Source organism: Camelus dromedarius, chromosome 21 (assembly GCF_036321535.1).
Source record: "Camelus dromedarius isolate mCamDro1 chromosome 21, mCamDro1.pat, whole genome shotgun sequence".
Taxonomy (NCBI): Eukaryota; Metazoa; Chordata; class Mammalia; order Artiodactyla; family Camelidae; genus Camelus; species Camelus dromedarius.
The window spans coordinates 16,944,729-16,955,617 of NC_087456.1; the positions used below are offsets into that span (position 1 = coordinate 16,944,729).

Sequence of the window (10,889 nt, forward strand, 5' to 3'; positions counted from 1 at the left end):
GTCTTTTTGAAGTGTGGGCTAAAAATTCCTTAACATGTATTCAAAACTAGTGTCCTGGGTGTGATATAAGACACTAAAGCTGCAGGGTCTGTGATGTGTACATACTCTGCAAAGAAACAGACAGCTTCTTGGAAAAAGAACCAGCTGTGCAAGTGAAGATCTGAAGGAAAGAAGTGAAGTAAGTGATGATCTGACAGGAAATAGAGGAATTATAAAACTATCCAAGATATAGTGGATAAAGGAAAGGGACCCAGGATATTTTCATTTTTCATTGAGACTCAGTAGAGGACTCTTGGATAAAGCTGTCAGGGTGGAACAAAAAACATAACATTGCAAGAAACAGCAGTATAAAAATTTAAAAAGGAGACAAATTTATTTTTTAAAAAGCCTGGAAAAGACCAAATCCAAAGGATAAAAGAAAATTTGAATTTTCTGTGAATGTTTTCTGTCGTAGAACAAATTGAGTATGGGAAGATGGCAACAGTGCCATAGGTTTTTAATCTCCAAACTCCCAACACTGGATGGCAAAATCAAAATACTAATGAACAGCATTTCAACAAATTGAGATGACATTTTATCTTAAATCCCAAAATATATGTGGATGAAGACAAGCTACCAAAAGCCACAAGACTACAAGGTGATACTGCCATCTGTTTGAGAGAAGCAGAGGGTGACAATAGGGCATCTAATGCACCTGAGAACAGAGCTTATATAGAATAACTGTTGAAACACACAGCAAGCGAAGTTACAAACAGCATTTGAAACTGGGAGAGGCTTTGAGCATTCCATGGTAAGTGAGTGCAAGAGGTCTACAGTAATGTTTGAAGGACTGAAGCAATGTAGTCCATGTGCACTTTTGAAATGATTTGCAGAGGGGACAGGGTTCCCCACAGAAGAGAAAGTGCTGGGAGTAAAACCAAAACTGAGCAGTAGAGAGACAATAGACACAGAGGAAGATAAGATTACATACAAGTGGAGGGAAAACTAGTTGACCAAGAAATCTCAGAAGAATACTGTTTTTGAACACTGAAAATAAACAAACAAATAACTGAGGTTTCTGAAGTTCCTGTGAACCATGCTTCCTTCTCAAAGTTTAAGAAAATTTTACTTGACCACAGAAAAGTTTTTAGATCAATCTCTTTAAAAATTAATTTTAAAAGGAATCAGGAGTAGAATAACATCTTTTCAAATAATGAAAATCTACCAGAAAGGCCCACAGAGCAGATCAAAACCAGTCTATTTTAAAATGTGCTTAAAGTTATTAAGAAAATGGTACAGGATATGAAGGAAATTGAGAACTGGAAAAACTCAGAAAAAAGTAAACTCAGGAAAGCATTAGAAATCAACATTTCAGATTTTAAGGCTAAACTATAAGAAACACAAGTGAATAAACATACAGATAGATAATGTCTTAAATAGGTAAAAATCAAAACAAAATGGGAAAAAAGACTAAAAGATTAGGAAGTGACAAATATTGAGGATAGGGCAGAAGGTCCAATATACAAATAATAGAAATCTCCAAAGCAGGGGGAACCTATAATTTCAGAAAATAACTTGAAAAGATTTTGAGACAATGTTTTTTAAATGCACTCTTATACATAAGAGGTTATTGATCTAAAACAGCCAACACCAAGATACAAGTGATGAAAGGAGAAATTCTTTTGGGTAAGCAAGAACAGCAAGTAACATGTAAGGAAAAAAAGGTGGTCATCAGACTTTTCTGCAAGTATTCTTTATGCCTGAAGAAAATGGAGTCACATTTTTAAGATACTCATTGGAAAATGTAAGCAAAGGATTTTATATTCAACAAAGTTGACTTTCAAGTACAGAGAGCACGAACTTACCTACTGAATAAGAATTCAGGAAATATTTCTTCCTCAGGAATCAGAAAATAACCAAAATAACTAGAGAAACAGCACCATGAAGATTGATGATGACCATCAAACATAGTGACTTGTCCAATTAAAAGTGAGAGCTAAAAGGGAGCGTATGATATGCAATGGCTGTACGTCCATATGACAGGTAGTACAACTGAAGGGGAGAGACTATACCCAAAACCGTTGGTTAAACTGCCATTAGTCTGATACTGTTTTAGGACTTTTGTGTATATACTGTGGGACAGAATAAATGAATATTTATAGGTTATTTTAATTCAGCCCCAATTATCTTGAGAACCAGAATTCTTCCCACCCCCACATGCCTCAAGATTCTTAATGTCAGAAAAAGGAGATGAAGATAAAATACAAAACAAATTACTTAAAAAAAAAAAAAAGTGTAGTTGTGAACTTGAATTGGGAGTACTGATAGAAACTTTTGAATGTATATACACACATACTATATATCCACATACGTGACATGTATATATTTCACACACACACACACTGAAGAGACCAAGAAAAACTTAACCAATCCAGTACCAATGAGCATCCCTATTGTAGTCATCCCAGCTTGTAGTCAAAATGCCATTTTTCACTGAAAGAAATCAGAGCTGCTTGAAAGAAAGTATAAAAGGCAAGCCTGGGGTATCTTGTTAACAGGCTATTACTACTAGGTAATTTCAGAATGACAGGAGACAGCTGAAAAGGTTCCCACCGTCTAAACATGGGGAAAAATTTGATCTTGAAAAGATAAGAATTACCATTTATTGGAACCCATCATAAACATTTTAAAAAATTAGTCACCTTCAGAGGATAACAGAGTATCAATTCGTTATGTTAAATATGGGGAAATACAGGAGAAAAATCAGGCATTTTCCTCTGTACTATACAACTGGTTAACCAAACAGAAGATGGCAAGTCTCCTTTTAGTGTTCTAATAATGAAAAAGAGATAATATCGCCATTTTAACCTAGTGGATTAATGGATTTAGGCTTTGCGCATCAGCTACTGTTAACATAATCAGACATTTTATGCCTCTTAATGGAAAAACTGGACATCCTCTGTAGTCTTGCCAAAGAATAGGAGATGAGTCCAACCACTCTTCTGGATCCAGCTACCGAATTGCAGGAAATACAGAGGACAGAGGAACTTGTGGAACTAGAGCATGAGTGTGCAGTTAGCAAAATCCAGACTGCAAGGAACTACAGGTTAAACGCCCTGGGATTTTCAACAGATAAATTGCAAGGAAAAGGATGGAGGGGAAAATTCCATGTTTTTAAAAAAAAGCACAGAACTAAACTAGATTATTTAGGGATGCATACTCTGGTGATTAAAGAACAGAGAAATACAAGGAAGCTGTAACTATAAAATTCAGGGTGGTGGCTATGGAGCAGGGTTTCAGGGGGTGGTTGGACATTGATATTAGGACAAAGCATATGGAAGGGATTCTGGGAATGACTGGCAAAGTTTTATTCACTAGGTAGGATATTTTAAGACAGTGTCTTATAGTAGGTTTGTCTTATAATAATATAACTTATTAAGCTATCCATATCATAAATTAAGATGTTGGCCTTATAATTTATTAAGCCATTTAGTTGTGTGGTGTTCCATATTTTCTGTTTTACAATAATTTTAATAGTAGTACTAGTATTTCATCAAATTGAAGATGTAATTGGTTGTAAGATGCATCATCCTTTTATGTACCACTGAAAGAAAAAAATCCATTATATTGACACTCTATCAAGGTACACACTATTCTCAAAAATGTTGAAATGTGTACCTTAGAATAAAGGAACTGCAGCAATTAGATGTCACATATTCTGTCCCTCATGCACAAAATCAACTAACTTCATTTCCCAAGGTTAACTCCCTGGACAATTGGCTCCAGGCAGCCTGCGATTTTGAAAGACAGGAAGCATAGCTGAGGGGAAAATGAGGTACAATGTTGCTGAAAAGAAGGAATAAAGTGGAAATAAGCTGAGCTGTATGATCCCCACCCCCGTTTTCCTGTGAAGCTCCATTCTCTCTTCTTTGGGGATTCCAATTGCAAGTATGCTGGACTGCTCAAAGTTGTCCCTCAGCCGTTAGTGCTACTATGTTTACTTTCTACTGTTTTTCTTTTTCAGTTTGGTTAATTTCTGTGAACCTATTTTCTGCTTAACTAATTCTTTCCTTCTCTCTTCATCTCTGTCGCTGTGTTTTGTGTTTTTATTTCTAGCATTTCTATTTTACTGTTTCTATCTCTCCACTGACATTCCCAGATCTGCTCATGCACATATTATCCACATTTTACACAAGGTATATTAACCATACTTATTTTAAATACCTTTTCTTGTATTTCCAATGTCTGGGTTATCTCTGAATCTGGTTCTGCATCTTGTGTCTTGACAGTGTTTTCTTTTTCCTTGTTCTCTGTGTGCATGTCTCATATTTTTTTATTCATTTAACTGCCGTACGTTGATATACAACAGTAGTGACTGAAGTAAATGATAAGCCTGGAAGTGGACATTGGTAAGATCTAGTCAGGAGTTTAACTGGTTGGGGTTTGTTATTGCTATGACAAGTACACCAGTGACTTCAAATTCCTCTAGTGTGGTGCCAGCGTTTTTAGTTCTGTCTGTTTTCCAGTGTTCCTGTTCTATCCTCAGTTTTTAACCTTCCTGATGCTCTCGTGACTCAGAAGAGTTCCATCTCCAAGCCCTTGCCCCTCTCCAGAAGTAGGCTGTTGTTGCTTAATTCTTGTTGCTTGTTTAATGACTAGATGCAACCTGGGGTTAATGTCAATTATATTCGACTTTACAATCCACTACACAATAAAAGCATTATCCCCTTTTGTTTCTACACTCCCAGCAAGTTCCTGGCAATATGGTCAGTGTTCCACATTCTTGGTAAATAATGTCTGGCTACCAGGCACTGTATATTATACAGCACCTGAAGTCTTCCCAGACACATTTCAGTGTTTGACACTTGTTGACTGACTCATGGTTTAAGGGAGGCAGAAGAATTGAATTCCAGATAGGAATCAGAAGACTTCATTTATAATTCTGACCTGCTTCAAACTCTTAAGTGACCTTGGGTGAACCACCGAACCTTTGTCATCTTCTTTTTTCTCACAGGACAAACACAAGGGGTTGACCTCTAATTCAGAAATTATAACTCCAACATTCTGTGAACCAAACAGTAAATTCATTTATGAGTAACCTTTTAAAAATGATTCCAAAAGCTCCACAAGAGGGCAGCTCCTCCACATTGCTTAATGTCGAAAGAGCCTTTAAGTCTATTTAAAAACCCACCCTCTTATACAATATTTTACTTTTATTTCTCTTAACTATACAAGCAGGGCACAAATATATTCATACTTGGAAAAATCCCAACATTACAGATCAACTTCTAGTTTCTTGATTCATACCCCCAGTCCTAATCTTCCCTATTGTCAGGTTGTTGGGTATTTTATTTCTTTATGAAGTTTTGTTTTGTGTGACTTCTTTAAAACGTGATTTCTGAAACTGATTCTTAAAAAAATCCACGTAGGATTTGAAGGGTTGGAGGTACAGCTCAAGTGGTAGAGCGCATGCTTAACATGCACAAGGGCCTGGGTTCAATCCCCAGTACCTCCTCTAAAAATACATAAATAATCCTAATTACCTCCCTCTCTCCCCACATAGGATTTGAACATCTTCTCCTGTTAATATATATAGATTAATTTACCTTTAATGACCCTTTTTAACTCCATAAAATGCATGTCATAATTTACTTATTTCTTAATGACATTTAGATGATGTTTCCAGCATTCAAACAATGTTGCATTAAACATTTACTGAATTTGGGGGAAAAGTGAAGAAACTCTTAACAGTAATTAAGATTTCAAAGCTAGTTTATTAAATCAAAGTAGGAATGTTTTAGTAATTTTACTAGCCATAAAAATATGTAAAGTCCGTTCACAGAAAGGGAGCTAGAAGAGGGAGCAACACTTGACAGCCTTTCCTGGAAGCATTTAGGTTTACTCTGTTCCATGATGTCAATCATTCTGGGATGCCATTCCTGGTATGGCGTTTCACAGGTATATTTTTGTCTTCGGTGAGATTGGACCTAAGCAGCAAATGGCCCAATCAATGCAGAACAGAGGCAAGAAAGGAATGCTCCAAGGTGGCCACCCAGTGAGGGAAGGTTCTGTCTTGGTTACCTCTGTATCTTCTACAGTGGGAAGGAAATGTCTGATGAGAATGAGCCAGAACCATTTATATGTCATGTACACAACAAAAGTTAAATACACACATGTCTGGTGGTATTAATGGGATATGAAGAGGGGAGGGTATAGCTCAGTGGTAGAGCGTGGGCTTAGCACGCACGAGGTCCTGAGGGCCAGACGGAATCTTGATTCGTTGTTTAACCTCTCTTGGCCTTAATGCACTTCTGGTCTTCTCACCTCCCAGGAATTCTGAGGTTCATATAGGATACTGGTGAGAGCTTGCATGAAAGGCTAAGTGATAGCTTAACAGGTGCAAATGACCAATCCGACCATGATGGTGACACAGATTAAGCAGGCTTTGAAAACTGCAGCAAAAGGTAGCCAGTGGGAAGTATGTCTCCTTGCAAGGTCCCTCAGCATGAAGTCCAGAGTGGCATAACTGCCTGATGTGCTTAAACTTGTAAAGTCCTGGGCCACGCTTCGCTGAGTCTGCGGGAAGGCTTCCTGCCTCCTCCAGCCCGGAGCCTCCCCTGCCAGGGTGCTGGGTGTGGCTGGCATGCTGCTTCCTGCTGGACGCTGGGAGGGACAGACCCTAAGGCTTCCCGTGCCTTCTGTGCTCTCCCGTTAGGGTTGGGACCCTCTGTGTGCATTTACCTAATGCTCTGCCCCATCAGGTCAGTAACCACAGGTTAGAAGCTCACAAGGGTTTTATCTTAGAGCAAGTACTTCTGTAAACTGTGCTTCCCTCGGTGGTTGACTGGGGAAAGTCAACATATTTGTAAAGTTTTTTGTTAGTTTGCTCTTTTCAGTTATGTAAATATTTACTCTCTGGCTGAGCTGATGGCAAAATCCATACTTCGAAGCTACTTTATTTGGTGTGATTTGTTAATTAAACAATATCTTTTCCACATATGCCCATTACATTACTCTATGCTAAAGAATGTGAAGTGTGTCATCAGAACAGAAAGCCCTAATTTGGTAGTCAGGGAAGGCTTCCTGGAGGACATGACATCTAACCCTAAAGGATGGCTTAGAAGTTATCCAGGTAAAGAGAGGAAGGAAGACAGTCAGAGGGAACAATAAGAAATGCTGGAAGAACTGAAATTCAGTTATTATGCAGGAAATGGGAGAGAAAAAGGTGGAAAGATGGCTTTGGTGTCCAATTAAGATGATTAGAATTTATCTTGAGGTAAGATAAGGACATTAAACATTTTAAGGAGGAACGTGCCCATGATCAGATTTTAGTTTTAGAAAGATTATTTGTAAGATACACCTTGAAATGTTAAAGGAGGAATAAGAAAGCTTCTACTTTTGGAAAGAATCACTTGTCTGTAAGGAGGTATGGGAAGTCTAAAGGAATTTAAGGAGGGGACCATTGCAAGGTTTTAAGTCGGAGAGTGGCAAGATGAGATAAGCATTTAAAAGAATCTCTCCCCTAAAAGGAGTTGAAAATATATATATATGGTTAATTCACTGGGGAGCCAGAGGAAACTTAGTGTCAAGGGGAGAGTCAAGTCCTCCACCATGTCCGCCCTCCGCTTCATCTGCCAGCGCTGCAGCCAGCCCCTGAAACTGAGCTGGTCCACGGAGACCTCCCGAGAACCTGCAGACTCGACACTCGTCTCAGCTGAGGGGGAGCCAGGAGAAGCCCAGGAGGGAGGCCCTCCCTTCACGGAGGAGGCAGATTTTGAAAATCTACAGGATGGTGCCTCTAGCAGGATTCTCCCTAGTGGTGGGATGTCCTGGGACCAGTTCAACAATTTCACCCTTCTTGGGAATCTCGGCTCCCTGAGAACCCTCAATAACATCCAGAAGGCCATCGGGGACATTTCTGACATCCTCTCCGGGGAAACTGACGTGAACCACCCTCTGTGTGTGGACTGTACTGACAATCTTTTAGAGCAACTGGACGCTCAACTCACCATCACAGAATCTGAGATTCAGAACTACAAACGCTGTTTGGAGACCAGGGAGTGGATAAGTGAGGACGACAGGGAGATGCTGCAGGAGAAGCTGAAGGACCTGGAGCTGGAGGAAGCGAGGCTGGTCCGGGAGCTGGAGGGTGTGGAGCAAAAACGAGAAAGGGCAGCAGCAGACCTCGAGGCAGCCCAGGCAGAGACAGAGATGCTGGACCAGCAGGAAAAGCAGCACCAAAAGGACTACAGTAAATTGAAATGGCAACAACTAGAACTACATGACGAGCTGAGCAGTGTGGAGAAGCGCCTGTGGTACGCCCAGATCCAGCAGGACCAGCTGGAGAAAACCAGCGTCTTCCATGCCACGTTTGAGATCTGCCATGATGGCCCCGTAGGCATCATCAATAACTTCAGATTGGGCTGCCTCCCCACCTTCCCCACGTGCTGGGATGAGATTAATGCCGCCTGGGGACAGGCAGCCTTGCTGCTCCTTGCTCTGTCCAATACAATCGGACTGGAGTTTCAGAGGTATCAACCTGTCCCCTGCGGAGACCATTCCTATCTGAAGTCTTTAACAGACGACCACACTGAGCTGCCCTTGTTCTCTAATGGGAAGCAGAGTGTTTTCTTGCATAACAAATATGACCAGGCGATGATGGCTTTGCTGGACTGCTTGCAGCAGTTCCAGGAAGCAGCTGAGAAAGCTGAGTCGGGTCTCTGTTTGCCCTACAAGATTCATGTGGAGAAAGGCCTGATGGAAGATCCTGGAGACAGTGATGGGTTCTATTCCATCAGAACCCACTTGAACACAGAGGAGGAGTGGACAAGAGCCCTCAAGCTCATGCTTATAAATTTTAAGCACTGTCTCACTTGGGTCTCCTTAAGGTATGGTGCAAAATAACTTTTTTTTTTCCTAGGAGGGAGAGTTTTTTTGTTTTAAAGTATTTTTATTTGTGACAGTGTTATCAGATAAATTTTAAAACTGAAGAATATAACATGTTTATACTTTTAAAAAGTGAATGGCCACACAGGCACTAATTTAAGATGAATTATTGTCCAGGGCAAACCAGAAGTCATTGCTATCCTCCCCAGCACATCCTTGTCCTCTCTCTCCCCTTCTTCCTAGACAAAACAAATCAAGAATGACAAAGATGAAACCACAAGATGACAAGATGATTCCGCCATTAAAAAGAGATAAAGAATATGGAGAGAACTGAGGGTGGGGTGAGAGGAAGAGGGTGGAAAGGAGAGAGGTGGAAGTCTTCATTTTTTTATGAGAAAAGTACTTGGGCCATTGTTCGTAGTGGGACTTTGGAGTGAGGAGGTGAATACTAAAAGATTTTTCAGTCTTTGCTGTGATGTATAGTGTAAACCCCTCCTCTTCATCCCAGAAAAATTGTCAGTAAATTTCTACACTTTGTACAATGATTTAAAGTGAGAAGTGTGTCATTGGTCTGCGCCGTTATGTTTTGACACTAACCTGGAGATGAGGCGTGGTGGTTGAGAGGACTGGTAACATTTCTGCTGATTATTCTAATGGTCAGGTAGGGGTCACAAGGTGAACCCTTACAGAGAGCTGATGATTGTAAAAGTCAGCCAGAGGGCTTCTTAAAACTAAGAATTATATGTCATTTACCTGCTTCTCCATTGCTCTCGAAATAAAATCCCAAATTCTTACCATGGCTTTCAGCCCGGGTGATCGGTCCTGCCTGCCTCTCGGGGCTCATCTCATCATTTATCCCAGTTCCTTTCTGTTCCCAAACATGCCAAGTCCAGCCTCCCTCAGCCCTTTGCCCATGCTCTCCCCTGTGTGTCTTCTAACTAAACTACAAACTTCCTGAGAAGTTAGCGGAAATAGTCCAGGTATGCCTAGAACAGCCTCTCATACGTACATCTGTAAGCAGAAGTCATTGTGGAAAATGGGAACAGAACGGTAATTAGTTTCTCAGACTGAAAAATAATAGAAAAATCCTAGGAGATTGATTAAATGAATTAAGTTCTAAGCATATGGTGGAATATCATGTAGGTATTAAGACGTTACAGAAGAATAATTACATAATATTTTTAAATGCTTATTATATGTTAAGTAAAAAGATTAAGTTATAAAATGCAACAAAAACTAAATATTTAAAAGTATTTAGAGAAAAAATAACTCCAAGAATATATATACCTTGAATATATGAAGGTAATTCCATGAAAATTATTTATTTAAAAAAATAAAGCTTTCCACTTGAGATGAGGAAAGATGCAAGATACTGGTTTCCAGTATTTCATTTAACATGTGTTGGGGATTCTAGCTAGTGCAATAGATTAGAAATGAAAGGTATAAAGATTAGAAGGGAAAAAATTAATATATTATTTGTGTATGACATACTGTATAGTGATATCTCAATAATCATCACATAAATGATTAGAATTTTTATGTGAATTAAAAAATTTACTGACTACAAAGTCAATTACAAAAATCACATGTATTTCTATACACAAATAACAATTAGAAAAAGAATTTTTAAATAGTTCAAATTGTTAAATTCCTAAGGATAACCTAACAAAAAGCCTTTTGCGTGGAAAATTGTGTTCTCAATCACATTTAGCACAGGAGTTTGCAAACTTCCCCTGCAACAGGCCAAATGGTGAATAGTTTAGGATTTGGGGTCCATGTGGTCTCTGTTGGAACTACTAGATTGAGGCAACTATTTGACTGTGCTGTTATAGCATAAAACCAGCCACAGAAAAGATGTAAATGAATGGGCATAGCTATGTTCTAGTGAAACTACGTTCATCAGAACAGGCAGCGAGCTGCATTTGGCGTGTGGGCCACAGTTTTCTGACCCCTGCTCTAGAGGGTAGACTCCATCCAGTCATGGACTGTGTCAGTCATGTTTGTAGCTATGTCTCTGACAGCCT

The 10,889-nt window shown here is 39.4% G+C and overlaps 1 protein-coding gene across 1 annotated transcript; it reads left to right on the top strand.

Annotated features, from left to right (window-relative positions):
- Positions 1-7,358: 7,358 nt before the first annotated feature.
- BECN2 (beclin 2) lies at positions 7,359-9,416 on the top strand. The gene is made up of 2 exons (XM_010992069.3): positions 7,359-8,867; positions 9,109-9,416. The coding sequence occupies exons 1-2, from the start codon at positions 7,528-7,530 to the stop codon at positions 9,197-9,199; spliced, it is 1,431 nt and encodes a 476-aa protein (XP_010990371.2). The 5' UTR covers positions 7,359-7,527; the 3' UTR covers positions 9,200-9,416.
- Positions 9,417-10,889: the final 1,473 nt, after the last annotated feature.

What these genes read in the sequence shown, in the direction of transcription:
- BECN2 (XM_010992069.3), top strand. Translation starts at nt 7,528, where the DNA reads ATGGTTAATTCACTGGGGAGCCAGAGGAAACTTAGTGTCAAGGGGAGA. An exon ending in CTCACTTGGGTCTCCTTAAG is followed by an intron (nt 8,868 to 9,108) that starts GTATGGTGCAAA and finishes CCTTCTTCCTAG; the next exon opens with ACAAAACAAATCAAGAATGA.